At 43.8% G+C, this 27,234-nt stretch overlaps 1 protein-coding gene across 7 annotated transcripts in view; it reads right to left on the reverse strand.

Annotated features, from left to right (window-relative positions):
- Positions 1 to 27,234, reverse strand: part of ERG (ETS transcription factor ERG) — a 323,164-nt gene that overhangs the window by 12,330 nt on the left and 283,600 nt on the right. For 5 of the 7 annotated variants that reach the window (XM_044948472.2, XM_025293986.3, XM_025293988.3 and 2 more), the window contains 4 exons: positions 12,724 to 12,927; positions 11,814 to 11,894; positions 9,769 to 9,840; positions 593 to 661 (listed from right to left, as the gene is read on the reverse strand). In XM_044948472.2, coding sequence (XP_044804407.1) covers positions 593 to 661; positions 9,769 to 9,840; positions 11,814 to 11,894; positions 12,724 to 12,927 — 426 coding nt within the window. The remainder of the gene's footprint in view (positions 1 to 592; positions 662 to 9,768; positions 9,841 to 11,813; positions 11,895 to 12,723; positions 12,928 to 27,234) is intronic. The other 2 variants (XM_025293990.3, XM_025293998.3) reach the window with 2 other exon arrangements.

The raw sequence follows: 27,234 nt of genomic DNA on the forward strand, positions 1-27,234 counted from the left end.
TTCATCATTCCACCAATTATCTTAGTTAAGAACAAAAGAGTCCTAGTCTTATGATAAGAAGCATCTTAGGGTAAGGAAAATTTTTCCAAAAACAAAATCAAATGTAAACAGAGTAGCAAAACAAAGGCCCTCTAACTTATTTTAAAATTTTATTTGTGTCCCATTTTTTCCAAAACTAAAAAGAAAATTTGAGATGGTTTACAAAACAAATGAAAATGAATCGCCCTCTAAAATAAATAGATAAAAGTAAATTACTAGGAAAATAAAATAAAGCAAGGAATACTTTAAACATGGCCAAGACTGGGAAATGACCTGGGGTTGAATCTGTACTCAAAGCATCCCATGAGACATGTATTTGTTCATGTGGAAATACATCACACTGTTCACTTCTTTCTGTTCTAGAAATACGGCTAACCCCCAAAGAGAATGAATCATTGCATTTAAAGATCAGTTGCACTTTGGGGCCAAATGGACACACATGTTGTATGTTGAAAAAGCACAAACTGGCTAAAGAAATGATTATTTACTCCATCAAGAGTTACCCACTGCCCGGTGATGAGAGGGTTCAAGGCAGCAGGAACCAACACCGTACCTTTCGACTGGGGGGCGGGGTGGCCATGGCTGGTCCAGGCGGATCTCCTGGGTGGTTCATAAGGTAAATCTGTAAAGACAAATAAAATGACTAAAAGATCAATGATGTGGCTTGATAATAGCTATTTTGTATGCTTTTTAAAGTTTGTGTTTATTAGAAGAGGTGAGAAAACCCAGTGATCCAAAGAAACATTCAACCTGGGTTTCATGAGATTTATGTTTCATTTACAAAAGATAACTCTGTATCTTTTTTCGATCTAACCCATTTTCACCCATTAATCTGAGAACTTCCATGGACAGATTCTCTCGGAGCTGGTGGACTCCCCTAAGATAATTCACTACAGTCATAGTCAAGACCGTATCAAGTTTCTTACCATCTATTTGTTTTGCTTCCAGCTTGAGCTGACTGAAGTCCATTACCCTGTTATTACGTGCATGACCCGTCTGAAACACAGCCTGCGGTATGGATGAGTGAACTGATACCTGCTCGAGGCCGGACCCTAAATCCACCAAATGGCATTCGTGTTCCTTCCTCTTCTTCCTTGGAAAAGAGTACTGCCTTCTTTATTCGCCACCTGCCTCTCTCAGCCACCCCTCAATCCCCCTCATCCACTTTTATTCAATCAGTCTTAAGGGACTAGCTCTTTTTCTGTGCAAATGTCTACTTTTTCTCCTGCTCCAAATGAATTTAGGATTTCCCTAAAAGGAATCGCATGAAGTCATCGGTAAGACTGAAATAGTATTGCCCCCACAACATATTAGCAGTGATCATAGAACTGAAGTATATGCCAATGATTTTTTTTTTGTATTTATAATGTATTGTCACTTGTCCCATAAACCTTCATCACACTTTGCATATGCAAACTGAATAATTATATTTCGGCACCCTCTGTGCAAGCTCTATTATGATTATGACTGTAAGTCGTTTCAAGTTTCCTTTAAAATATATTCCAGAAATGTTATTATGCATGCTCTTACTGACTGTGCCTATGTAAAGCTATTGGTACATGCAGTCTTATGACAGAGGCATTTCACATCTACGTCTTCTTGGATCAGTAGGTCTCGGTTCAATGCTATGTGTCACTGGGCCAGCTGAAAGCCATACCCACGTCCTGGAGCAGGTGTCCTGCTCCAGACACCTGGAGATGGCTATAAACTCTCACGTGGAGAGATTTTAAACTTGGTTCAAAATTGGCCATTTGGTGGGTCCGTCTTCAAAAAGCTTGACTATGTTTCAAAAGACATGTCTCTTTCCATTTTCCTATCCCAGAGAGACAAGCAATGAAATGCAACGTGAAATCCAACACAGAATTGCCTTAATTTATTTTGTCTGTTTGGCTACGACCATCTCGACTGGTGTGGTCTGTGAAATCCTCCTCTCCAGAGCTTTGGTTGAGTTTGATCACTTTCTCTGCTGCTGCGCACCACTCCCTCTCCACTGGCATTTTTGTATTTTGGGACTGGAAGCGGTTCCCACCCAGTCCCTTGGATTCTCATTTTTCTGATGTTGGGATTACACAGGGGAGTTAAATCTGCAGCTGCGATCAATTTACCACTAAATTTCAACTTACGTCGCTGGGGGCATTTGCACACGGATTCTCATTGAGTTGCATTTGGTCTAGAGAATGGTTAGCCAGAGTTTCAATTTGAGAACTGTCTCAGAAAGAAAAATCTAGGAGGGCAATTCTAACAGTATCTTAGCCCACTACAGGAGCAGAAAGTCACACCGGCAACAGGGCTTCTATCTGGAAGCCCTTTCACTTCTAACAGGAGTGAAAAAGCAAGAGAATCCAGAAATATGTTCCAGGTCCTCGTTTCTCCACAGACCAGCAGTACTGGTAATATCTGGGAGCTTGTTATAAATGCAGAATCTCACTCTAGATCTACTGAATTAGAATCTGCATTTTACCAGATATGACCCTGCAATCCCACTCCTGGGGATATGTCAGGAGAAAACCATAATTAAAAAAGATACGTGCACTCCACTGTTCTTAGCAGCACTACTCACAATAGCCAAGACACGGAAGCAGCCTAAATGTCCAGTGACTGACAAATGGATAAAGAAGATGTGGTGCACGTGTGCAATGCAATATTGATGCTGTTTAGTTGCTAAGTCATGTCTGACTCTTTTGTAACCCTGTGGACCATAGCCCGCCAGGCTCCTCTGTCCATGGGATTTCCCAGGCAAGAATACTGGAGTGGATTTCCGTTTTCTTCTCTAGGGGATCTTTCTGACCCAGGGATCAAACCTGAATCTCCTGCATTGGCAGGTGGATTCTGTACCACTGAGCCACCAGGGAAACCACACAATGGAATATTACTCAGCAATAAAAAAGAATTAAATTATGCCATTTGCAGTAACATAGATGGACCTAGGGATTATCATTCTATTGAATTAAGCCAGACAGAGAATCCCAGGGACAGAGGAGCCTGGTGGGCTGCCATCTGTGGGGTCGCATAGAGTCGGACATGACTGAAGCGACTTAGCAGCAGACAGAGAAAGGCAAATATATGATATCACTTACATATGGAATCTTAAAAAAAATGATACAAAGGAGCTTATATACCAAATAGAAATAGACCCACAGACATAGAAAACAAGCTTATGGTTTCCTAAGGTGGGGGAGGGATAAATTAGGAGATTAACATATACACACTACTAAAAATAAAACAGAGAACCAACAAGGACCTACTGTACAGCACAGGGAACTATACTCAATATTTTGTAAAAATTTATGGGAGAAAAGAATCAGAAAAATAATATATGTGTAGGTATATGTATGTATACACACACACATATATATAACTGAATCACTTTTTTCTGTACACCAGAAAATATCATGACATTCTAAATCAACTATACTTCAATTTCAAAACAAGATCTCACTTGACTTGGCTGTATGCTGAAGTTTGAGAAAGCCTGTTCTAGACAATTTCCATTTTTCTTTTCTACAAACCTGTGTTCCTCCAGATAATTATTTCAGAAATGCTATCTGAGTCTGTGAATGCCAATAATGAGAGGACCAAGTTCTAGATTGAATGCTTTTGCCTGAAATATGAGCACACAAATGGAATTAGCAGCCAGTGTCCGTCAGTGAGTCTGCTACTATCTTAAACATAAGACTGCCTGTGAAATGTACCTGGAAGAAATCAAGCACCAAGCCACGAATAGAAAAATATTTTAAGACTCTGTCTTCGTGAAGTCCTTCTTAGCGTGCACAACCGTGTCCCATCCTGCCTCGAAAATCAGTCAGGACCTAAACAACTCCAAGCCTGATTCTTAGCCAAGAACTTGAGGTGTTTACATGAACAATGATTAATGTGCTCGTGAGCATATTGCCACGGAAGATAAGTGGAGCTTTGTTTTTGTTCATGAAATTCTGCCCTGGGGCTGTCTTATCAGCTACTGATCATGTGCCATGGGGGCCCCAAGCCCCCTCCTGTGGGATATGACACCGGGGAATGTTGATTCAAGCCTGGCTGAGACGAAAGACGACCATTTCAGTGACCTCGCCAGCAGCTACACCACCTCAAAGCAGAGCCAGTTTTGAGCAGTTCTGCTCCTTGGCGGCTTGAAAAATTATGACACCGTGTACATTTGCTATTTGCCCCTGATGGATTAGTAGATCATAAGACTTCGAGTAAGAACACAGTTTACATGTCACTTTTGGTGGTCATTTCAACCCACCCTTCATTTCTCTTCCATTTTGATCTTCAAGGCCATTAACTCATAAACTTGGCAGAAGGTCTGTGCCAGGGAAGGCTGCTTTCTGGCATGGGTTCTGCTCTTTTTATTTCTTTAACAGACTCTGTTTTAAAACTGAGTTTTATAAGAACCATTCCAGAGGCAGCTGAAGGTACCAAAGAAGTATGTTCTCTGCCATGATTTAGACCAAAAACCATGAAGCTACAAAGAAGGAGTGTGACTACTGCTGGCTCCTTCCCCCCAGCATCTTTGCTTATGTCCTGGGAGTTAAGATAACTGCGATGCTGGAGCAGACTCTTGAGAGTCCCTTGGACTGCAAGGAGATCAAACCAGTCAATGCTAAAGGAAATCAACCCTGAACATTCATTGGAAGGACTGATACTGAAGCTGAAGCTGAAGCCCCAATACTTTAGCCACCTGATGCGAAGAGCTGACTCATTGGAAAAGACCCTGATGCTGGGAAAGATTGAAGGCCAAAGGAGAAGGGGGCAGCAGAGGATGAGATGGTTGGATGGCATCACCGACTCAATGGACATGTATTTGAGCAAACTCCGGGAGATAGTGGAGGACAGAGGAGCCTGGTGTACGGCAGTCCATGGGGTCGCAAAGAGTCGCACATGACTTAGTGACTGAACAGCAACGATAAGATCAATTCCTGATTCTGAATGAGACTCCTCCCCACCGTTGCTCCCTCCTCTAGACATCAACGGTGTAAGACAGCATCCTTGCTGTCCTTCTTGCAAGATTAGGTTCACCAAGTTTTATGTTCTCTTTTCATCAGGATCACTGAACAGGCCCACTAGCCCTCTTCAAGTCCACCCGCCACTTTAAAGGACCAGAACTTGGCTCATAAGAGGTTTACCCTCCCTCTGCAGGACCCATGCCACATGTATGAAGCAACTCTGGAGGTCCCAGGCTGTGCTGGATGTGAAAGGATGGATTCTGCCAGCTCGCAATGAGCTTGGATGCTTATGGCAAAGACACAAAGACCAAGAGCTATGGCCCAAAACCAATCTCTAAACTCCCACTTAATGCATGGGATTTTTAGAGTAAAGCCTACTACCATGATGAAACTACCCTCTCGTTCTCCTCCAGCTCTCCCTATAGTCTTCTAAACTCCTCTGTCAAAGGCATGGAGATCTGGCGGTGGGGGCGGGTGCACTTCGCCTTCCCTTCTCAACCAGGTTTGCAGGTCCGTGGTTATAGCAGAGTCAGGGCAAAGGCAAGAACGCATTTTCAGCCATGTGCTGCAGGCTTATCTGAGGAGACAGGGCATTAGCTGTGTGGTCTTGCTGTGACTGGAGATGCTGACTGGCACTGTGCTGCAAACCCTGAAGGAGGAATCACCGCAGATTCCAAGAAACACTTGAAGAGCACCAGCTCAAAAGCCAAAGTCAAGGCTGCATTTGCAGACCCAAGACTCCAGTCTCTTTCAACAACATCCTAGATGTGTATCACGGTGCACGGGTTGCCATGGTGATGGAGGAGAGGGTAGGGTTACAGATCGTCCTGGGCTTACACCAGAGCTTTCATGTACACTGTGCCCAAGGTATCAGGCAGGGCTTACATCGCGAGGTCAAAACCAGCCTGCAAGTTTCCCCCAGTCAGGCCTGTCTCTATGCCCCTTGAGGCCTCAAGGGGCCATTGTCCCCAAAAGGCATGCACTCAGCAAAAAGGAGGAGGGTGCCTCTGGGGAAGATGGGGAAAGGACTTCTGGTAATAATAACTGACTCTCAGAGAAACGCATGTGATGCCACGAAATGCGATCACAAAAAAAGAATGTAAACGGATCTGCCCATGTGCTAGTATTTTCCAAGAGGAGTGGACAGACTCATCTACATGCTAATTCAACAAAGGGATCACAAAAGAGGGTGCATTCTGAATCAGGACAGTTTGGAAATGAATAAATAGGAACGAGCACGGGAAGGGAGAGGGGCTGAGGCATGAACAAAGGAGTATGTTGTCCATCGTGTGTTATCTTGTAAGGTCACCGGGTGGTCCCGGCTGATTGTTGGGGGAATTGAAAGGATGCAGCCACTGGACAGGGCAGGCCGCAAAGGAACTCCAGAATACAGGATCGACTCGGGGAGACGGACCATGACAAGAGGAAAGGGAGGGTGGGGCAGGCCGCCCAGGGCTGGGTGCTGGAGAAGGAAAGAAAGGAAGCAGGTGGGAGGGAGCATCAGGACGCTGGACGTGGCAGGACAGGTGGATGGGAGGCAGGAGTCCTCTGTCTCCATGAGTGTGAGATCAGAGACATGGACAGATGCTGCAAGCCAAGGGCACAGGGCAATGGGAACTCAGGCCTCTATCCCCAAGGACCTCTCCCCAGGAAAGAGTCAGCAACCACCTCTTCTGAAAGAAATCCACTGACCACAGGCACACGGTCAGATTCCCAGAGACCCCCTCTCCCAGGGAGCCCTGCACCACCCGTCGGCCCCTCCCCAACCCTTCCCAAGCCATCGCAACCTTCTCCAACTGCACCACTACAAAGTCATCCCTGCAAGGCTGATCACGGGTCCACCCCAAGTGTACAAACAAGTCTACTCTCCCCAGGTTCAAATCTCTCAGTCTGTCTGACAGCAAACAGCTCTCTGGCTCATTCGCTCTGATTTGAATTCTTCGTAGATAGTAGATATCTCAGACACCAATATTTACATCTCCTTTCAGAATCACAGCGGCAATCATCAAAACAGGTATTTTGGTACAAATCTGAGTCTCTTCCAAGTCACGTTTGGATGATAGATAGATGGAAGGAAAGTGCGTGATCAGGGTTTCGCCAGGTGAATGAGCGTTGGCCACCCTTGTGTCTCCCTGGGGTGTCCCAGCATGGTCCTCCCAGCCACTCTCCTCTCTGACACCTGGACGCTCCAGATGGTGCTGATGAACCTACATGCAGGGCAGCAGTGGAGACTCGGACACGGAGAAGAGACGTGTGGACACAGTGAGGGAAGGAGAGGGTTGGACGGGCTGAGACAGCAGCGCTGAAACAGATGCATCACCACGTGTACCCCAGGCAGCCAGCAGGGATTTGCTGCATGACGCAGGGAGTCAGAGCCCAGGGCTCTGTGACAACCTAGAGGGGTGGGATGGGGTGGACGGTGGGATGGAGGTTCAGGAGGGAGGGGACATGTGTACACCCATGGCTGATTCATGCTGATGCATGGCAGAAACCAACCCATTCGTGCAAAGCGGTTATCCTCCAATTAAAAACAAATTTAAAGAGGATATAAAAATATGAATAAAACTTTATAATATTAAGAAAAGGACCTCTTCCAAATCCACCACATCCTCAAATAGGGTAAAAAGAAACTCTAGGGCCCACGGTTTTCTCTTTTTGAGTCAAGTGGCACGTGGGGTCTTAGCTCCCCAATCAGGGATCAGACCCTTGCCCCCTGCACTGGAAGCACAGAGTCTGACCACCAGACCCCCAGGGAAGTCAAAAGACCTACTGTTCTGTCTGTGAAGCAGCATGTAGTCCTGACCATCACACTAAACCAACTCATATGCCCCCACGATCCCAACACCAGCTCAAAATCCTCAGCTTTTGAGACTCAGACACATCCACGAAATCTCTTCAGACAAACAAATGAGCAACCCTTGGCCAAAGGTTTATGGACTTCCCTGGTGGCTCAGAGGGTAAAGGGTCTGCCTACAGTGCAGGAGACCTGGGTTCGATCCCTGGGTCAGGAAGATCCTCTGGAGAAGGCAATGGCAACCCACTCCAGTACTCTTGCCTGGAAAATCCCATGGATGGAGGAGCATAGTAGGCTACAGTTTACAGGCAGCTTCTGCTTCTGTGAGTATGGATGGGAACTTTTTTAAAACACTTAGGAAATCAGTATGATTTTCCTATACTTCCCGTGACGTCCCAAAGGTGCATTTACTGGCAGTCAGCTCAGGCACGTCTAGACCTAGCATGACATGTGCACTTTGATGCTCCTTTTCCAGTACAGGTGGTGGGTTCCTTTGGAGCCAGTCTAGATCACTGCAGACCCTGAGTCTTGTCCATGATTATGTACATGGTCTGCGTCAGAGATAACAAAGCACGTTGGCTGAGCTTTTCTGCTGTGCTTTTCAGGAGGGACAGGGGAGAAAACTTTATGAGTTCAGAGGACAGAAAATCGCCAGCTCAGTCGCAGTACCAGAGCGGTCCTCACCCGGAGAAGCATCTTTCCCTGTGCTAGTCAGCTCACTGGTCCCCCATCTTTTTCGATGGGGAGAAACAGAAACCCCAAGCTTGGTGCCTGGGACCAGGTCACACTGGGACTTGGGCAGCCTGGACAGATGCCAGAAGCTGAAGAGTGACAGCTTGGGTCTAGGAAGGAAGATGGGAGTTCTGTATCCATGTGTGAACAGGCAGAAACCATACCACAGCTCTGAGTCACGATTCCTCAGCTATGAGGCTTGCTCACGTCATCCAGCTGGTGGGGTTGTACATCCCAGTGAGGGCTTAGGTGATGGGACCATGCTTGCCCAAGGCCACCCCCCTGCACTTCTCTACCTGGCAACACTCCATCCTCCTCTTGTACATGGCCCTTCCATTGCAGCACACGTGGCCCATCCCTTTCCTGGAGAGAGGAATTTAGGGAGGAATTCTTCTCCCTTCCTGCTCCCACAGCCGCTATTGTCAGAGGTGGTGCTTCTACTGCAAGATCAGTGCTTTAGATTAAACATCCATTTCTGCCCCTCCAGCTCCAGGCACCTCACTCATAAGGTTAAATATTATGCGTGTAAGTCTGTTCTGGCTCTAGGTGGCTTAACTGAAACATCTAGAGCTTTATGCTGTGTGCCGTGGGCTCGTTCCCCACTGCACTCCATGGCTGGCACTCAGAAGGGTGGGTGGGCACCTGGGGAATGTCCAGGTCAGCTTTCTGAAGACAGGGGGCTCTCTGAAGTCTGGCTGATCTTTAGATCCCCAGCATCTAACATGAATTGGCCCTTGATAACTACTGATATTTTTTTTCATGAATGACACATAAATTAATAAGCTAATTAAGTCATCAGGAAAGACATAAAGCTTCAGGTGTAAATAGGATCGATTACATGCTTCTGCTCTGAAAGTCTGGCTCTCGTGACAGCTGGGAACTGGTCACTTGTGTTAGGGGGACGCCACTGGTTCCAGGTCATGCAATTAGGATGGACAGATGATACTACATCCTTCTGTAAACTTGAAATCGGACAGGCATTGGGAATGACTTCTCGGCCCATCTGTGTCTGAGATCAGCTGGTGAACGGGCTGACCCGCTTTTCAGCCTGCAGTTCAGGGAGGGACTGTCCCTGTGATCTCTGAGCAGAAAGGTCTGACTGATTCTAGGCTCCAGATCCACAGAGGCAGAGGCAGACTGTTTAGGGCTCCCATCCAAGATCAGCTGGGTCACGTGACGTAGGTCACGCATCTCACAGGACATCCTGAGATGTCTCTCAAAAAAAAAAAAAAAAAAACAGATGACACAGGGGTGTTTTCGTACCTGGCCTAGTTGTAATTCTTTGCGTAGCTTCGGGATATACTGAAGTATTTGGGAAAATAAAAGCTGCACCCCCTGCAGACAAAAGGAAAGACAGAAAACGTGAAGGTCTTGCTGCCATGGTCGTCCGTCTCAGCAACAGTGCCTAGCCTACTCTCCCCCTGACAACCGAGGCAGGCAGCCTCCTGGAACCAGCCACGCCTGATCTGGGCAGCAGGGGCAAGGACGCGTGTCAGAAACCTTTGCTGAAGCTGGAAGGGATGCTCCACTTGGCATACAGGGTCTTGGGTTTGGATTATTCAGCTTCCTCCTGAAGCGCCTTCCTGTGTTTCTCCATCCTCCCACAAGCTAGCTTTATTAGAACAATTCCATGCTGGGTGTTTTCATTTTCAAATTGTATAAAAATCCATAAAACATTTTTACGGAGCCCTTGGAAAGTAGTACCAAAGAATTACAACTATTTTGCCAAAGAATATATGGATCTAATTAAAAATGAATTCACATCTCTGTTCACATGCCTGTCTTCCCTTTATCTCTCTCAATCAATGCTCAACTTGCTAACGGACAAAATTCCCTTTTTTCCAGCTCAGTCCATTTGGAATGTGCTACCCTGCTTTTCGACTGCTTCTATGTTTAGCAAGGACAAAAATAATGAAATCAGAGCTTCCTTGACACTTTCATTCCCTGCTAAAAAGAATTTTTAAATGACTATGAAGTTATCTGAAAGTGTGTCTTTTCAAAGCATTTCCTAAGGGAGTGGAATCACTTTGTCTAAGATGCTTGCTATTTCTGGCCACGAGGTTATTAAAAAGCATATTATGTAACCTACATCAGAAAAGTGTATGATCAATTCAAAGCAATTTTTAAACTTCAGGTTAAAAACATAATGTTCTGAACATTGAGGGCCAGCTCAAGAATCAACTAGCAATCCCTGCTATACTCAAGCTTGGACTCACTCATATTATATGTTTAAAAATAACACGGCAAATATTTGGGAAAAGGCTGCATTTCTCTGTGTGTGTTGACCGTGAATTGGCTGGCTTGCTTATGAGGGGTTACTTGGTCCTTCCAACACTCAATGGTTTTCTCCCTAGCCTGGGGGTGGCAGAGGGTCCCGGGAAAATGATACAGTGGGGTTAGCAGCCTGTGGTCAGGCTTACACAGTGTCTCCATCTCAATGGAGAAAAGGGATGCCACCAGGACCACATTCATCCACAGAAAGCCTAGCCTCTACTCTCAGCCTTTACTGGGAGGGGAGGAAGAAGGGTTAGCCAGGAAGAAGCATCATGTTAAACTCTATCAGGCTCAGGCCAAAAAAAAAAAAAAAAAAGGTAAATAAATATTAATAAGACGTAGAATCAATAGTTAAGATATGGAATAGCAGGTATTTGGGTTAGTCACTAATTTCAAATCTTCCAAAATCATAACATAGCCTCCCTCGCAACAAAAGCTCCCCAGAGGCAACCAACATTCCCTCCTACTGCCTTTTGCAAAAGTACAAGGTCTGTGCAAGAAGATGCAAGTCAAGTCCAATGGCCTAAAACTTTACCAAAAAGGGAAAAGTATAATCCCTGCTTGTCCTAGTAAATGCTCCTTTAAGAATTAAAAAAAAAAAAAAAAAAAAAAATTTAAAAGTGTTGAGTTCTCAGCCTTTAATTTTCAAAGGAGAAAAAGGAGGATGCGAAGGGCCCCTTTACACAGGACATGCTTTTAGTTTCTACAGTCAGCATAGGGCATATTGGAGCACTCAGAGCAGCAGACAGTGACCCAGCAAAGTGAGCTGAGGCTATGGCTAGAAGCTAATCCCGCACATCTCCTGGCTGAAAGAAATCGTCTGACTGGCAAGGAAAGCAGGGGAGTACTCAGAGACCAAAGAGGCTGCGGTAGCGCCAACACAGAGCCCTGATCTACCAAGGACCCTTCCACCATCTACCTCTGCCGTCTGCCTTCCTGATGCACTGGCTGTCCCATGTTCCACCCGGAAAGCATGTGACCTGTGAACAAAAGCCTACACTTGTCCTGGGGGCAAGGGGCGGGGCCAGCATTACCTGTGTTTCTAGCATGCATTAACCGTGGAGAGTTTTGTAAGGCTTTATCAACATCATCTGAAGTCAAATGTGGAAGAGGTGCTACAAAACAAAACAAAAAGGCAACATCCAAATGAAAAAAAGAGAGAGAGAATTACCTTCCTTGAAAAATTAAAAAAAAAAAAAGAAGAAGAAAGAAAATATCTGCCCCTCCCCCTGCCCCCAACACTCCCCACCCTAAATATCATGGGCTGCTTGGAAATCTCTCCATGGCTCTGCTACCAGTTAGCATGTTAAAACCTAGATGGGAGCCTATATTGAATCCAGGGATGCCAGGCAAAGCATTTACACCAAAGAGTTCACACCACCCACTGTAGCACTATCTCGACTAGCTCCTTCTGACTGTGCTTGACCTTTGAAATATTAAAGCATGCAGCAGACTCTGTAGATTCATGCCTCTCATTGCCAAGATGCCATTCCCATTCTGACAGGCTAAGCCATATCTCAAGATACCAAGCAAAAACGCTCCTCATTTTGTGCTCCAGTGGGGTATGCAAGGGAGTTTGGTTTAGCTCTCAGGAAGATGAACGCCATACTTCCCATCAAGTAGGAGGCCTACGGTAATGTTTCTCCTGTTTGGACCCCATGGAGATGAACTAACGTGTGACCGGGTAAAGCTCTGTTTCCCTCTGATACGTGATCTTCTCGGTCAGGGGAACCCTGGAGGAGCAACGGAACACTAGAGGTGACTTTGCTGCTTCTTATAAAAGAGCCACTTTCACTCCGCATCTGGCTAAGTCATCACCTTCTGAGCATTCTCTCAGATCCTAATGGGAATCGGGTTAGGGCAGAAAGAGGGCTGAATCCTCTGCATCTGAGGTTAAGAAGGACCTCAGACAGTGGTCTTCGTGGGGAGTGGGGACCGCCTTACTCTCTCTGAGGTAGTGGAGGTGCGACAGAAGGATGTCAGCGTTGTAGCTCGGGGTGAGCCTCTGGAAGTCATCTTTGGTCATCTTGCACAGCTCCTTCCCGTCGATATTCTGGAATAATAAGATGTCAACGTCCGGAAGCCCGTATTCTTTGACTGCCCACTCCAGCCACTGCCGGACATGGTCTGTACTCCATAGCGTGGGATCTGAAAGGGGATGGAAGAATATTTGATCAATGCCTGAAGACAAACTCCTGGGGCAGAGCCATATCCCAGGTGGGATCTCCCACTAGCCACAGCTTTCCAGAGCATCACCTGCCACTCTTCCAGAATTTTCAAGCCAGGCTCAGGGACCAGTCCAAGGAGAACATCCGAAGAACAACTGACTTATGCTCAGACTACTGTTTTTAAAGTTAAGTTTTTTTGTTTTTGTTTAAGCAAAGAAGGGTATTTATTGATTCACATAACTGAAAAGTCCAGGGGATATACTAGCTTCAGGCACGGTTTGGTCCAGAGCACAAACACTGTCACGAGACTCAAGTCTCTCCATCATTGGCCTCTCCTTCCTCTGTACTGGTTTCATTCTCTGACTGGTTCCTTGGATACGCTGGGCCCTGTTGGTTTGAGTTTTCCATCCTAAAGAGCTAAACAACTTCCGTAAAGAGCTTCTGAGCCTCTTTCCACAGTTCACTAAAACTCTTTAGGGTTGAGAATCACTGGACCAACTTGAATCACATGGCCATTCCTGAACTAATCACTATGTGCAAGGAGGTGGGCTGTGCCGATTCTTCAGGTCTGAATTCCATGTCCACCCAGGAAACCTAAGATTAAGTCAGACTGAACCACATGGACTGCCAACAGAGAGAGGGAGCTCCAGGAAACATCAAGGAGTTGCTCCAAAGGGATGGAAGGGATGCTGGTCAGTCAAAAACAACACTGATCTCAATGCTAAGACCAGATATTTAAAAAGTTTAAAGGGAAATATCCTGGAAGTTTAGGATTCGTCATACCACTTGCTTCTTTGTTGCTCAATTAACCTGAAGTTTCCTGGAGGGATAAGGTTTTCTTCTCATTCATTTCTTTTTACTTGTTCATTTATTCATCTGAATAAAGAATATCTGAATCACTTTGCTCTACACTGAAACTAACCTAACACTGAAAATCAACCAAACTTCAATTAAAAAAAAAAAAATGGGAGGGACTTCCCTGGCAGTCCAGTGGTTAGACTCTCCGCTTCTAATGCAGGGAGTCTGGGTTTGATACCTGATCTCACATGCTGCATGGCACACCCATAAAATAAATAAAATCTAGAAAAAATATATTTTAAAAAACAATGAGGAAAAAAGGAATAAGAACCAATGAAAACTTTTCTTAAAAAATACTGGTGTCTTTATATGAAAAAAAGAACATATATCAGGAAGATGTTAATTACATATTAACAAAAAAACATACAATATTTGTATGAAATACTGGAAAATATTGACCACAGAACTGGAAATAACATGTAGGTCAACCTGAACCCTAGCACCTCCCAGGAAGCAAGTGTTTCTAGGCAAAAGGCATCAGTTACACGCTCTTCCTGCAGAGAAGCTGGTCTGGCAACTCACTCACACCTGCAGGAGGCAAGCTGTCTGGGGGTGTTCACATTCCACAGCCCAGGCACAAACACCCACAGGATGCTGGCAGCGTCGTCACGCTTGGCCGCCGTGTACGGAAGGCGACCCCCGAGGACTAGGAGGCCAGGGCCCTGGGGAGAAGGGGCAGGTGATCCCCTCAACGGAAACACAAGTTCAGCGCACCCCACGCAAACAGCCTGGGTGGAGGGTACCCCATATGCCTCGCTGGGAGATGCAACTCCTCCCTGGGGTCCCTGAACCAGGAGACATCGGGACCAAGAACAAAAGGCCAGAGTTCGTCTAATCCCTGGGTCTCTCAATGCCGTGACCCCCGGAGACTCTCCTCTGTGTCTGTTTCCCATGTGGAATGAAAACCTAGGTCTGGGGGTCTCTGGACAGGCTGGGAGAGCGCAGATCATCGTGAGTTGAAACATCTGCTGTGGGAAGAGACCACCCTTTTATCGCTTTCTACCTTAATAGTTCTGGAATCCCGTTTGCTCTTACTAATGTTTGAGGCTGCTCAAGCATGGGCATCGATGTGCTGTTGGAATACACTCTGTATTCCAGAAACAACAGAGTGACGGCGAGAAACAGCCAGTCACGTGCCGCCTTCCCTCCTTCTTTCCTTTTCTTTCTCACTCTCCTGTCTCCCCCTCCCTCCCTTCTTTTGTTTCTTCCCTACGGTTTCACATCTTTATTAGTAAGAACGAATTATTTCGACTCCAATAGAATTCATCCCCGGCCCATTGCTCTCCTGGACACCCCAGAGAAACCAGTATCCTGAAATGTTGCATCCATTGCCCCTGTGCATATCTGAATAGTCTTGCTGTATCCACTAACATATTGTTGTGTGCCTTGCAACTTAATATAAACGACATGTAGTTTGCTTTTGGTACTCGGCACTGTATTTTCAGGATGTGTTCAAGTCCATCCATGGAGGTACAGTTCATCATTTAAGCAGCTCTTGCACACCCCCTCCCCATGAATATACCCAATTTACTTATCAGTGAAGACCCCTGCATCCCCCTCCCCACCCACATGTGAAGGAATCTGCATTGGTCCATACCCTGGGCTCCACATGAGAGTCATGGGGAGACAGAAAAAAAACACCAAAAACTACAGATGCCGGCTCTCACTCACAGAGATGCTGAATGAAATCTGCTGGAGGGCAACCTGGGTATCAGTTGTTAAAAGCTGTCCAGGTAATTCCAATGTGGTTCAGACCATCTACTCCTGGGTTTCACTCCTTAAGAGTGTGATCACAGGACCTGGAAGCCTCTGCATTCCCTGGGACCTAATTAGAAATGCAGAATCCCCAGGCGCCATGCAGGCCTGCTGAATCTGAGTCTATTTTCATAGGATTCTCAGCTGACCTGTGTCCACATGCAGCCTGCGGAAGTGCTGGCCTAGGTGAGTACCTCCATGCAGAATCCATGGTCACAGGACCCATGCCTAAGATCTCTGGTTCTGCTACAAAGCATAGAATATCTACAAAAGCTCAAATGGCAGCGTTGACAGAAAGGTACGCCTATGCCTTTGTAATCCAACCACATGGAAACATTTTGTTAGCCTGTGAAAACTGAATGTTAACTCCATCCAAGTCATTGAAGTTCAGATGGCTCTCTGCCATGAGGTCAGAATTCTGCTTTCACGGACAAAACGTTCAAAACTTCAGACTGTTTCCATAGAAAGTTTTTTTTTTCCCCTCCCTTTTTCTCATGGTATGTCATGACTCCTCATCATATAGGAACAAATCATATATTGGTCTCAGGATGCCCTGAATCCAAGCCGTCTTTCCTTAGTTCTATGCAGAGGAAGCCCTCTGGGAAAGAAGGTCCTCCCTTCCACAGGGTCCCCAAGTCATTTCCTGTAAATTCCACCACTGGGTTAGAACACATGGAAGGACTATGCTTTGGTGTAACTGCTTCCTAGAAATCAGTTCACTCTGGGAAGGCATTTTCTTCTCTTAATAGGGGAAACACATTCTGAAAATGATACATAAATACCTTCCTGAAAGTGGCTGGCTTCACCTTACCATGGCCAAGTGACACCTCAGGAAGACAGCCAGAAGAAGGCCAATCTCTTTCCAGCGTCCCTTGGTGTGCCTGTTAATGGGTTTCCCTCGCTAAGCTCAAGGTTGCGATGGCTGTTTCAATTTTCCTTTTAAGGGAATCTCATGCAAGACCCCGGAGGCCAATTTCTCTTTGATCTGCACGATTACCGCTAAATTCTGGCTTCGGATTGGTCAAATGGCCCTTCTCTTGTCCTGCTGGCATGAGCATAAATTCCTACCTTTCCAGTCATCAGTTAGGCAGTACTTTTCAGATGCCTTTTAAAAACTGTGTGTATTCTCTGAACTAAAAATTCCACTTCTAGAAATTCATCCTTAGGAAATCATAGAGGAAGTACGCAATGATTTATTTTCAAGGATGTTCTTTGTAGTGCTGTTTATAATAGCCAAACATTGGAAACACCCTAAATGTCCCACACAAAAAAGAACGAGTTAAGTTGCTGTACATTTAGGAACATTCTTGTGATATTTAGAGACTAAAAATTACACTGCTGAATGTAGTTACTGATATAAAAAATGTTCAAAATAGATTAAAATTTTTGAATACGTTATGGTCGTATAATTATATTCTTCAAAGAAATACAAATATATCCTTGGAAAGAATTTTCAAGAGATAGGCATTGATATGGCAATTATTGCATCTGAGCAAAAGGCAATGGAGATTTAAATTTTTTTTCTTCTCACTCAACATTATCTTCTCTTTTTTTCTACAATGAACATGTGATACTTTGGTTAAACAGTTACTTATAAAATATATATATATATATATATATATATATATTCTCTGTGTTTCAAAATCAAAACAAGGTCCCACAAAGGACTGCACATTTACATTTGCTAAAATGTTTTTATGACATTTTCATAAAATTTTAATACTACATTTTTTATCCAGTTCATTCATGGGAGTTGTTTCATTGGAAAAGAACAAAATTACACCAGGTCAGGTTACTTCTATATACTTTTGAAATTCGATCTCCACACCTCTGCCCTATACATTTAGAAGCAAAGAATATTAAAAACAAAATATGAAAATATGACTGCTTGAGAGAGTAAATGAGGACGCTCCTTTCCAACCTGTCTCTGGGGCGCCGTTACCCTAGACCACCTCTATGGGTGTTCTACAGGGAACGGTTTGCAAGGATCAAGTCCGAACTCTTCAGTCTGAAGCACACAGCCGCAGGTTCCTGGGTCCTAAGCATCACTCCCAGCTTTTCCTCCATCCGGACCTGCCATCTCCACACACCCAGCTGTCATGTCGTGAACCCACACCCCGTCTGTGCCCACACACCTCCCGCTGGTTGAAGACTCATCTTTCTTGCACCCTTGCCTACACTCACCACCTCCTTTGGGTAACTGTCCTCCACACTCTTGAGGTTTAGGAGCTGATAGTGACTCCCTGGGCAGGGAAGTGAGGACAAGACGGAAGGTGCTGTCCCTGCCCATGGCAGGGCCCACCCTGGGCTTCCCCAAGCTCCCTGGGCCAGGCATGGATGCTGCTCTTGTAAAAAGGTATTTTTTTAGGGTTCAAGTCAGTGTGTGGGGTCTCAGCTCACCCTTCAGCTCCACAGAGCACCCAGGAGAGAGGCTTCCAGGTCTCCTCCATGGCCCATGATGGATCAGCCAAGTTTTCCTATTTCCACCCCACCCTGCCAGCACAGAAGGGAGCTCGCAAGGTCCCACAAGATTCAACAGGTCTTCCCTCTTTCTCTGACCCCCAACTATGCGTATGAAGGAGAAAGGGGAGGGGTCACAGGATGAGCCCCAACCCAGGGTCACCTCTGCCTCTGTTCAGGGGTGGATCGCACACCCTCTGCCCCCCAGGGAGTAGTGCAGCTCAGAACCTGTCTCCTAACCTCATGACTGAGCCTGGGGTTTCTTTTCCTTTTTTTTTAATGGCATTGTTTTCTTAATTGGAGTCTGGTTGACTTACCAGGTTGTGTTAATTTCTGCTGTATAGCACAGTGATTCAGTTACACACACATATCTTCTTTTCCATTATGGTTTACCACAGGATATTGAATATAGCTCCCTGTGCAAAAGAGTAGGAGCTTGCTGCTTACCCACTCTGTAGATACCAATTTGCATCTGCTAATCCCAAACCCCCAGTCCATCCTAACCTGTCCTCCTCCCCATGGCACCGCCACTCTGTTCTCTATGTCCCTGATTCTGTTTCCTAGATAGGTTCACTTGTATCATATTTCAGATTCCATATATAAATGATATGATGTTTATCATTCTTACTTCACTTAGTATAATCATTCTCTAGTTGAATTCCTGTTGCTACAAATGGCATTATTTTGCCCTGTTCATGGCTGAGCAGTATTCCATTGCATATATGTACCACATCTTCCTTACCCTTCTTTACTACTAGTCAACTGTCGGTAGACATTTATAAAACAATGTGTACATTCCACAGACCAATAGGACTTCCATCTTAAGACCAACAGTCTTAGTCCTTAGACTAAGCTGAATTTAACTAAGCATTTATGATATACACAAGTACTGCAGGGATTCAGAGGTGGCCAAGACAAAGATGCTGACAATCTACCGAGGGAGGTTGCCATGAAGATGACCCCAAAATGGAACTAAATCCGTGTTATCCAAGCAGGATGTGGAAGTACAGAGAAGCAGCAATTCATCCCAATCAGGGGACAGAAAAAAAAAAGGGGGGGGGGAGTTTCACCAGAAGGGTTTGGCTTGAGCCTGCATGAACAAAAAGGATTTTGACCGCAGTATGATGACAGATGGAGAAGGGAATGGCAACCCACTCCAGTATTCTTGCCTAGAAAATCCCAGGGGCAGAGGAGCTTGGTGGGCTACAGTCCATGAGGTTGCAAAGAGTTGGACATAGCTGAGCGACTTCACTTTCTCTTTCTTTCAAAGAGAACCTTGAAGATCTTGCTAAGAAGGTTGGACTTTATAATCTAGGAATTCCAGAGTCATTGAAAATACCTGAAGAATCAAAGAATGTCTTAATTCACATCCAGCATAGCAAATGTGGTGATCAAATAAAAGGTTTTATCAGGAGCCAGAACACTCATATTTTGGTTCTGATTCAACCATTCCTTAGATGCAGAAGTCAACCTCTCTAGAGGTTTTCTTTTTTTCTGTGGGTAATTAAGTGAAATGTTAGGGGAAGAGAAAAGTCAATGAGATAATGTATGTGCAAGCACTTTGCCAACGATAACACATTACAGAGCAATAATGCATCCACGCACTGGATTCTGCATTGCAAACTCTGCTAAATTGAAATAAACAGTCTATTATCACAGGGGAAGCCTCTTCCTTTCAACACAAAAGTCTGATTTATCACTTCATTTTAAGAAGCTTTCAGAGGTGCTTCTGGCAGAGGAACCATGAGCCGCTAGAGATAAGTTGTCTTGTTTTCAGCCCTCCAGTTCAATTGTTTGGAAAACATCTATGTCTAGTCTCCACAACGCGTGGACATCAAACTGGTAAATCCCCGTGGTACAGGGTTAAAAAAGAAAGTCATCTCTCTCTCTGCAGCCTCTTATTTGTATTTTAGATGACACAGTTAATATCCAAAAGTTTTACAAATGTTATTTCAGTAAGCGGAGATTAAAACAATAAATAAAAGCAAAGCAGATTTGCACTGTTTAGGCGGGAGTGGTGAGGGGTGAGGGGATGACAAGCAGTGGGTAGGATTAGGGTTGAAATTTTTTTTTTTTACATTTCCCTGAAACTGGATTCTGACTTAATAGAATTCCACTGCTGCCAGGAAAATATTAAGTAGATATTTAAATTAAGCAAAAGGATACTGCATTGCTGAAGACACACGGTGCCTTCTTGAAACAAAATACCTCATATAGGGAAGCATCCTGTTTCTGAGACACTTGCCCCACCCGACAATGAACCAAATTGGTGATAAGTCCTGAGTGTCATTTTTCTTGAACAGTATCAATGTAAAATGCTGGCTTCCAGAAAGAAAAATCACCCATGGTCATGAAAAAATACCAACAAAAATAAATCGCATTTCTAAGTCATATCACAAGCCTGTGAGGTCTTTGTTTATAAAACCAGACCCTGGCGAGGCTGCCAGTCTGCTGTTCTAGACACTCAGAAGCCTGCAAAAATAAGATTTAGTATTTTGCCGCCTCATCAGAACAAATTTTACATTTATAAAGAAGCCTGAAAAAGAGAACTGGCTCAAATTTGAGCCTCAAGAAATTGAAATTTGAGCTTAAGAAAAGAGCCTACAGTTAAGGTTACTTCTGGATCTTTTCATTTCCAAACGATGAATGTGGTTCAGTCACTGTTTTGATAATTACTGATTTCTAGTTTTATTGTACTTTTGTCAGTGAATGAGGTGTATATGATACTGATTTTTTGAATAATGGTTGTTACTCCTATGGCATGGTCCATTTCTGCAAATGCCCTTCAAGTGCTTAGAAAGAAGGCTTGTAATTGTTGAGTACAGGTTTCTATAAATAACCACTAGATCAAAATCAGTAATTCACACATAATTGCCATGTCATTGATCTATCAAAAGCTGAGAAAGGCAAATTAAAATCTCTAAAATGAACTGGTCTAGTTCTCTGTGTAGTTCTTTATGTATTTTGAGGCTATGTTATTAGGTACATTCAGCTTTATCACCGTACAGTCTTCATAAATGTAAACACTTTTTATCATGTGGTAACTATCAGTTTTCTCCAGTAATGCTTTCTGTTTCCATTCTTGTCAGCTTTATTTTGACTGCAATTTGGCTAGTGTATCTTTTCCCATCTGTTTACTGGGATTCCTTGTCTGTGTCAGATGTTTCTGTAAATAGTACATAGCTAACTCTGGAGTACTTTTAAAAAATCCATTTTATCATTCTCAGTCTTTAATGACAAGTTCGATCTACATACGTTTATTGTTACTGGTATATCTGACTTCTAACACTTCACATTTTCTGTGATTGCCGTATCTGTTGTTTCTCCTTTCAAATATCTGATTGAGTTCATCTATTTTTCTTTGCTCCTTTTTGTTTGTTTCTCTACTGGTTGGGTGTTTAATGTTCTACTCCAATTTCTTCACTTCTTAATCTTTATACAAAATAAAACTTTAATCCCCAAATGTCCTTTGCCCAGAGAACGTAAGGTATTTAGGAACCTTTAACACCAGTCATTCATCGCTATGCTTATATAATAATGTCAGTCTATATTTTTATTCAACATTATTAGAGTCTGTGGCAGGAAAAAGGATGTTAAGAGACCAGAATAGACGTAGAGCTTTCTCAGTTTCTCCCAGTTCCTGGAAATCTCCTTCTATTGTCCTCTGTGCCCTGTTTGGCTATTGAGAGGTTTGCTGTCCTTATAACTGGCATTATTTTCTGATAGTCTGTCTTCTTTCTTTTTATAGGGGGGTAATTAGTGAGTTCGCTAAGTGGTCTTTTTTTTTTTTTTTTTGCCACATCCAGTGGCTTGTGGCATCTCAGATCCTTGACCAGGGATGGAACCCAGAGCCTCAGAGCAGAGTCCTAACCACTGGACCACCTCGAAAGTCCCTGTCTCTCATTATTTGCCTCTAAAGTTCTTTGTCTCTGGTGTTCTTCAGTCTCATGGTAACATGATTAGAGAAGATGAATTCTTCTTCATCCTTCTCTAGATGGTGTTTCCTATATTTGGAGAATGGTTTTATTCATCGATTTTGGGAAACTCTTAGCTGTTTCTCTCTTCAAGTATTGCATCTCATCCATTCTCTTTATTCCCTCTTTCCAGAACTTCTAACAGGTCTACGCTGAGTCCCTCCCAACTGTTGACTTTTCTTCTTAAACTTCCCCTTTTTGTCCCTGTGTGACATTCTGAATACAATCTTTAATCCGCTTCTCAGTCTTTTCATATCAACTGTTTAATCCATCTACTGAGTTTTTGATATTCTCTGATCTGGATTTTGAATACTCCCCTGTGTTTCTAGGAATTCTATTTTTCCTTCTTCAATATTATCCATTCTTTTCCATAATCTTTTCCCTCTCTTTGCTTATTCCTTCTTTTATGTATCTGTTGTTTAGAAATTAAGCCATGTCCAACTCATGTGACTTCATGGTCTACAGCCTGACAGGCTCCTCTGTTTATGGGATTCCCTAGGCAAGAATACTAGAGTGGGTTGCCATTTCCTTCTCCAGGGGAATCTTCCCAACCTGGGGACTGAATCCTGTCTCCTGCATATCTCTTGCATTGGCAGCCAGATTCTCTTCCTCTGAGACACCAGTGAAGCCCTTTAGGTATCTAGTCACTTTTTAAATCTACTTACTCTATATTCTCTATATCATACTTTAATTATCTAACATTACTGAAGGTTTAATCATGGGAGAAATATTAATAACCTCAGATATGCACATGACACCACCCTTATGGCAGAAAGTGAAGAGGAATTCAAAAGCCTCTTGATGAAAGTGAAAGAGGAGAGTTAAAAAGTTGGCTTACAGCTCAACATTCGGAAAACGAAGATCATGGCATCTGGTCCCATCACTTCATGGGAAATAGATGGGGAAACAGTGGCAGACTTTCTTTTTTGGGGCTCCAAAATCACTGCAGATGGTGACTGCAGCCATGAAATTAAAAGACACTTACTCCTTGGAAGAAAAGTTATGACCAATCTAGATAGCATATTCAAAAGCAGAGACATTTCTTTGCCAACAAAGGTCCGTCTAGTCAAGGCTATGGTTTTTCCAGTGGTCATGTATGGATGTGAAAGTTCGACTGTAAAGAAAGCTGAGCGCCGAAGAATTGATGCTTTTAAACTGTGGTGTTGGAGAAGACTCTTGAGAGTCCCTTGGACTGCAAGGAGATCCAACCAGTCCATTCTAAAGGACATCAGCCCTGGCATTTCTTTGTAAGGAATGATGCTAAAGCTGCAACTCCAGTAGTTTGGCCACCTCATGCGAAGAGTTGACTCATTGGAAAAGGGAGGGATTGGGGGCAGGAGGAGAAGGGGACGACAGAGGTTGAGATGGCTGGATGGCATCACCGACTCAATGGACGTGAGTTTGGCGTGCTGCGATTCATGGGGTCGCAAAGAGTCGGACACGACTGAGCAACTGAACTGAACTGAACTGAATCATGTTGTCTGTTCTTTCTGCTGAATCTTGGTCTTGATAGAGTCTTCCTGTTTTCATAATTTAGGTTTGCAGCATCATCTTCTGTAGGTCTTTATCTGTAGGAATTGTGTCAAGCTTGAATTGAAGGCGAGCTTCTCAAGCAAGATTTTGTCTTTATTTCTAGCCCATAACCACTTTTCAATGGTTAATTTCTCAGACTGGGGACAGTTGTATGCATGAGTTAGGAGGTCCAATCACTGCTTTTGCAAGTCCAAGATGTAATCTCCTGTCCCTAATTAATCTTTAGAACCCAAATATCTGTATTATAGACATGAGAACCCCATCCCCACCCAAAGCACCTAAGATAACAGGAGACAAATGGGACGAATAGGCTGCCCTGTTCTCAGTTTCTGCCTCAGTTTAGTCCATAAGGAACTTGCTGACTTTCTTCCCAGTTCAGCTGTGCATTCAAAAGGCTGTTAGATTTTATGCATCATTTCCAGGGACTCTGCGAGAGGCCCTTTTAAGTTCAACGGTTTAGTAGAACCAAGAGTCTTCTCTGCACAAATTTTATTTATCTACCTTCAAACTTTTCCCTTTTCACTGCAGTCATCAACCTGGCTCACACTATGCTCCACTTCATTCGTGGATTAAATAATCGATTCTCAAAAAGCAACTGTACATATGGATTGTTCAATACCCTAGGGAAGAGCACAAAGAACTGTAAAAGAAAAAAAAAAAAAAAAAGGTGTGCCTACTTTCAGCTCACTGAGAATCAACAATTCCATCATATATTTTATTCAAAAAATACATGACTACATTATTTTTGTTGGGCTCTAAAGATATCTTTGACATTCAGACATGCCAAAATATTTCAATGGGATAGTCATTCTCAGCTCTTCCTAAGTGGGTTATCTAGCGTGGAGATTTTGTTTTTCTTTTTTTTTTCCTGTTTCCTCCTCTTAGTTAGTATTCCATGAAAACACTGCATATGCTCATCATGTTTTAGAAATGGAGTGACCTGTTCCACTTAAAAGTCTCTCCCTGCTTGAGCTGTCTCTCTTTGCTCCTCTTTAAATATTGGTATCCCGGGAGTTTTGCCCTCCACTCTCCTCACTCCATAGATATCCCCTCGCCATCTAGACTCTCGTGTTCCAACTACAGCGTGCATGCTGTATTGGTTTTCAAGGGGTGCCGCAAAGAGAACCACACACCAACTGGCTTAAAACAATAGGAATGTGTTTCCTCATAGTTCTGGGGGCTAGAAGTCTGAAATCTAGCCGTCAGGAGGGCTAAGCTTGCTCTGGGACTCTGAACAGAATCCTTATTTCCTGTCCCATCTTCTGGGGGTGGGTGGCACTCCTCAGGGTTCCTTACAGCTGCACCCTTCTAATCTCTACCCCCATCCTTACATGGGCTTCTCCCTGCATCCTCACATCACCTTCCCTCTGTGTATGTCTGGGTCCAGATGCCCCCTTCAGATAAGGGCACCAGTCATTCTATCAGGCCCACCCTTGTGACCTCATCCTAACTTGATCAAATCTGAAAATACTCTATTTCCAAATCAGGTCATGTTCCAAGGCACTGGAAGTTAGGATGTCAATGTATCTTTTTTTTTTTTTTGGTAGGGGCACAATTCAACCCATAATAAATGCTTATCTTTTGAGTGTAGGGCTGTCTCCCAAATGCCTAAAGGAATATGAAACGAAGAGCTGCAATTTTTGGACGCATTACCATATCCCAAGCACTGTTTATACACTTCACACATGCATCTTATTTAATCCATACTACCATCTTTATTTTGATGGCACAGAAACTAAGGCTCAGCAAGATTAAATGACTTTCCAGAGCTAGAGAAGGCATAGTTTAGAACTCAGATGTATGAAATGTATGATCCTTGATCAAGGACTTTAACGCTATGCTCCACAGGACACACTGAACTGCCTTGTAGGTATCCCATGGGTATCCTAAGTATGATGACTCAAACGAACATCGTGTGTGCACCCTCAGTTGCTCAGTCATGTCCAACTCTTTGCAACCCCACAGACTATAGCCCTCCAGGATCCTCTGTCCATGGGATTTTCCAAGCAAGAAACCTGGAATGGGTTGCCATTTCCTTCTCCTGGGGATCTTCCCAACCTAGGGATCGAACCCACGTCTCCAGCATTGGCAGGCAGATTCTTTACCACTAGCACCATCTGGGAAGCCCAAAGGAGCATCATCTATCTTAATTTTTTTTCTACATTTACGAACATCCACCCAGCTATTTTTGCTAAATCAAAGCTATTTTTAATCAGATTCTTCTCTTGGTTTAAAAAAAAACAACAGGTAAATCATTATCATCATGGAAATGTAAAGGTTCAGAGCTGAGCAACATCATAGACAATCTTGAATATCAACTTTACTCCATGACTTACTACTCACATCTTTGAAAAGGCCTTTTCAGAATCTACAACAATTTAACAAATTTATTCCATCATTCTACTTTCTTGTGTTCTTCCTGGACACTTTTGATCATGTATTAATAGTGTACAAATAAGAGCTCAGACTGTGGATTCAGACAGAACTGGATCAGAATTCTGGCTTTCCACATCATCGGCTGGGATATCTTGGGCAACCATCTTACCTCCCTAGTTTTAGTTTGTTTATCTATAAAGTGAGAATAATAAATAGTTTCTACACCATAGGATTTTTGTGGAATTTAGATGAGATTGTTGTTGTTCCGTGGCTCAGTCATGTCCGACTTTTAGCAACCAACCCCATGGACTGCAGCACGCCAGGCTTCCCTGTCCTTTACCATCTTTCCTGTTATCTCCACCATTAAATGAGATAATACATTTTCAACAAAGAACACGGCCAAGCGGCTGACAACAGTGTGCCCTTGGCAGACTGGTCACCATTTCTGTTTTTATTATTTCAGCCACATAGAACCCAATGACAGTTGCCTCAATTCAGCTCGCAGTTTAAACATATATTAACTGGGACCTTAGGATTTAAGTTTTAGTTGGTTGGGTTATTCAGTTGCTTGACTTAGCATAAAAAATTGTAACCAGAAGCTTATAGAAACACATTCCATAATGCAGACATAATGGGAGAGATCTTTGGGAGTGTTTGGAGGCACGACAAAGTAAAGCAGAGAAACGTGTAGTTTATTGAAAACAAATGCATGGTTAACAAATGGGAGAGGGAAGGCGGGGGACAAATTAGTGCTGTGGGATTAGCACATACAAACTAATATATATAAGTAGATAAGCAACAAGGATATACTGTATAGCATAGGGAATAATACTCATTATCTTATAATAATCTAATCATGGAGCACAACCTGTAAAAATACTGAGCCACTATGCTGCATGCCTGAAACAAACACAGCATTGTAAACTGACTAGGAAAAAGTCCAAGTATTAGTCACTCAGTCATGTTTGACTCTTTGCAACCCTATGAGCTGTAGCCCACCAGGCTCCACTGTCCATGGGATTTCCCAGGCAAGAATACTGGAGTGGGTTGCCATTTCCTTTTCCAGGGAATCTGCCTGACTCTGGGACTGAACCTGGATCTCCCGCATTGGAGGCAGATTCTTCACTGTCTGAGCCACCAGGGAGGCCCCCGTAATACTTTAATTTTAAAAAAGAACTGCTTCACCAACAGATACTTACTCACTGAGTACAGGCCTGAGGATTGGCTCTGGTCTCACCCATTTGTACATGTATCCTCGGCAAAGTTATTTCACTTCCCCAGGGCCCAATTTCTCACATTTAAGAGTTTTATGGGACTTCCTTCACGGCTCA

This window comes from Bubalus bubalis, chromosome 1, assembly GCF_019923935.1.
Source record: "Bubalus bubalis isolate 160015118507 breed Murrah chromosome 1, NDDB_SH_1, whole genome shotgun sequence".
Classification (NCBI taxonomy): domain Eukaryota; kingdom Metazoa; phylum Chordata; class Mammalia; order Artiodactyla; family Bovidae; genus Bubalus; species Bubalus bubalis.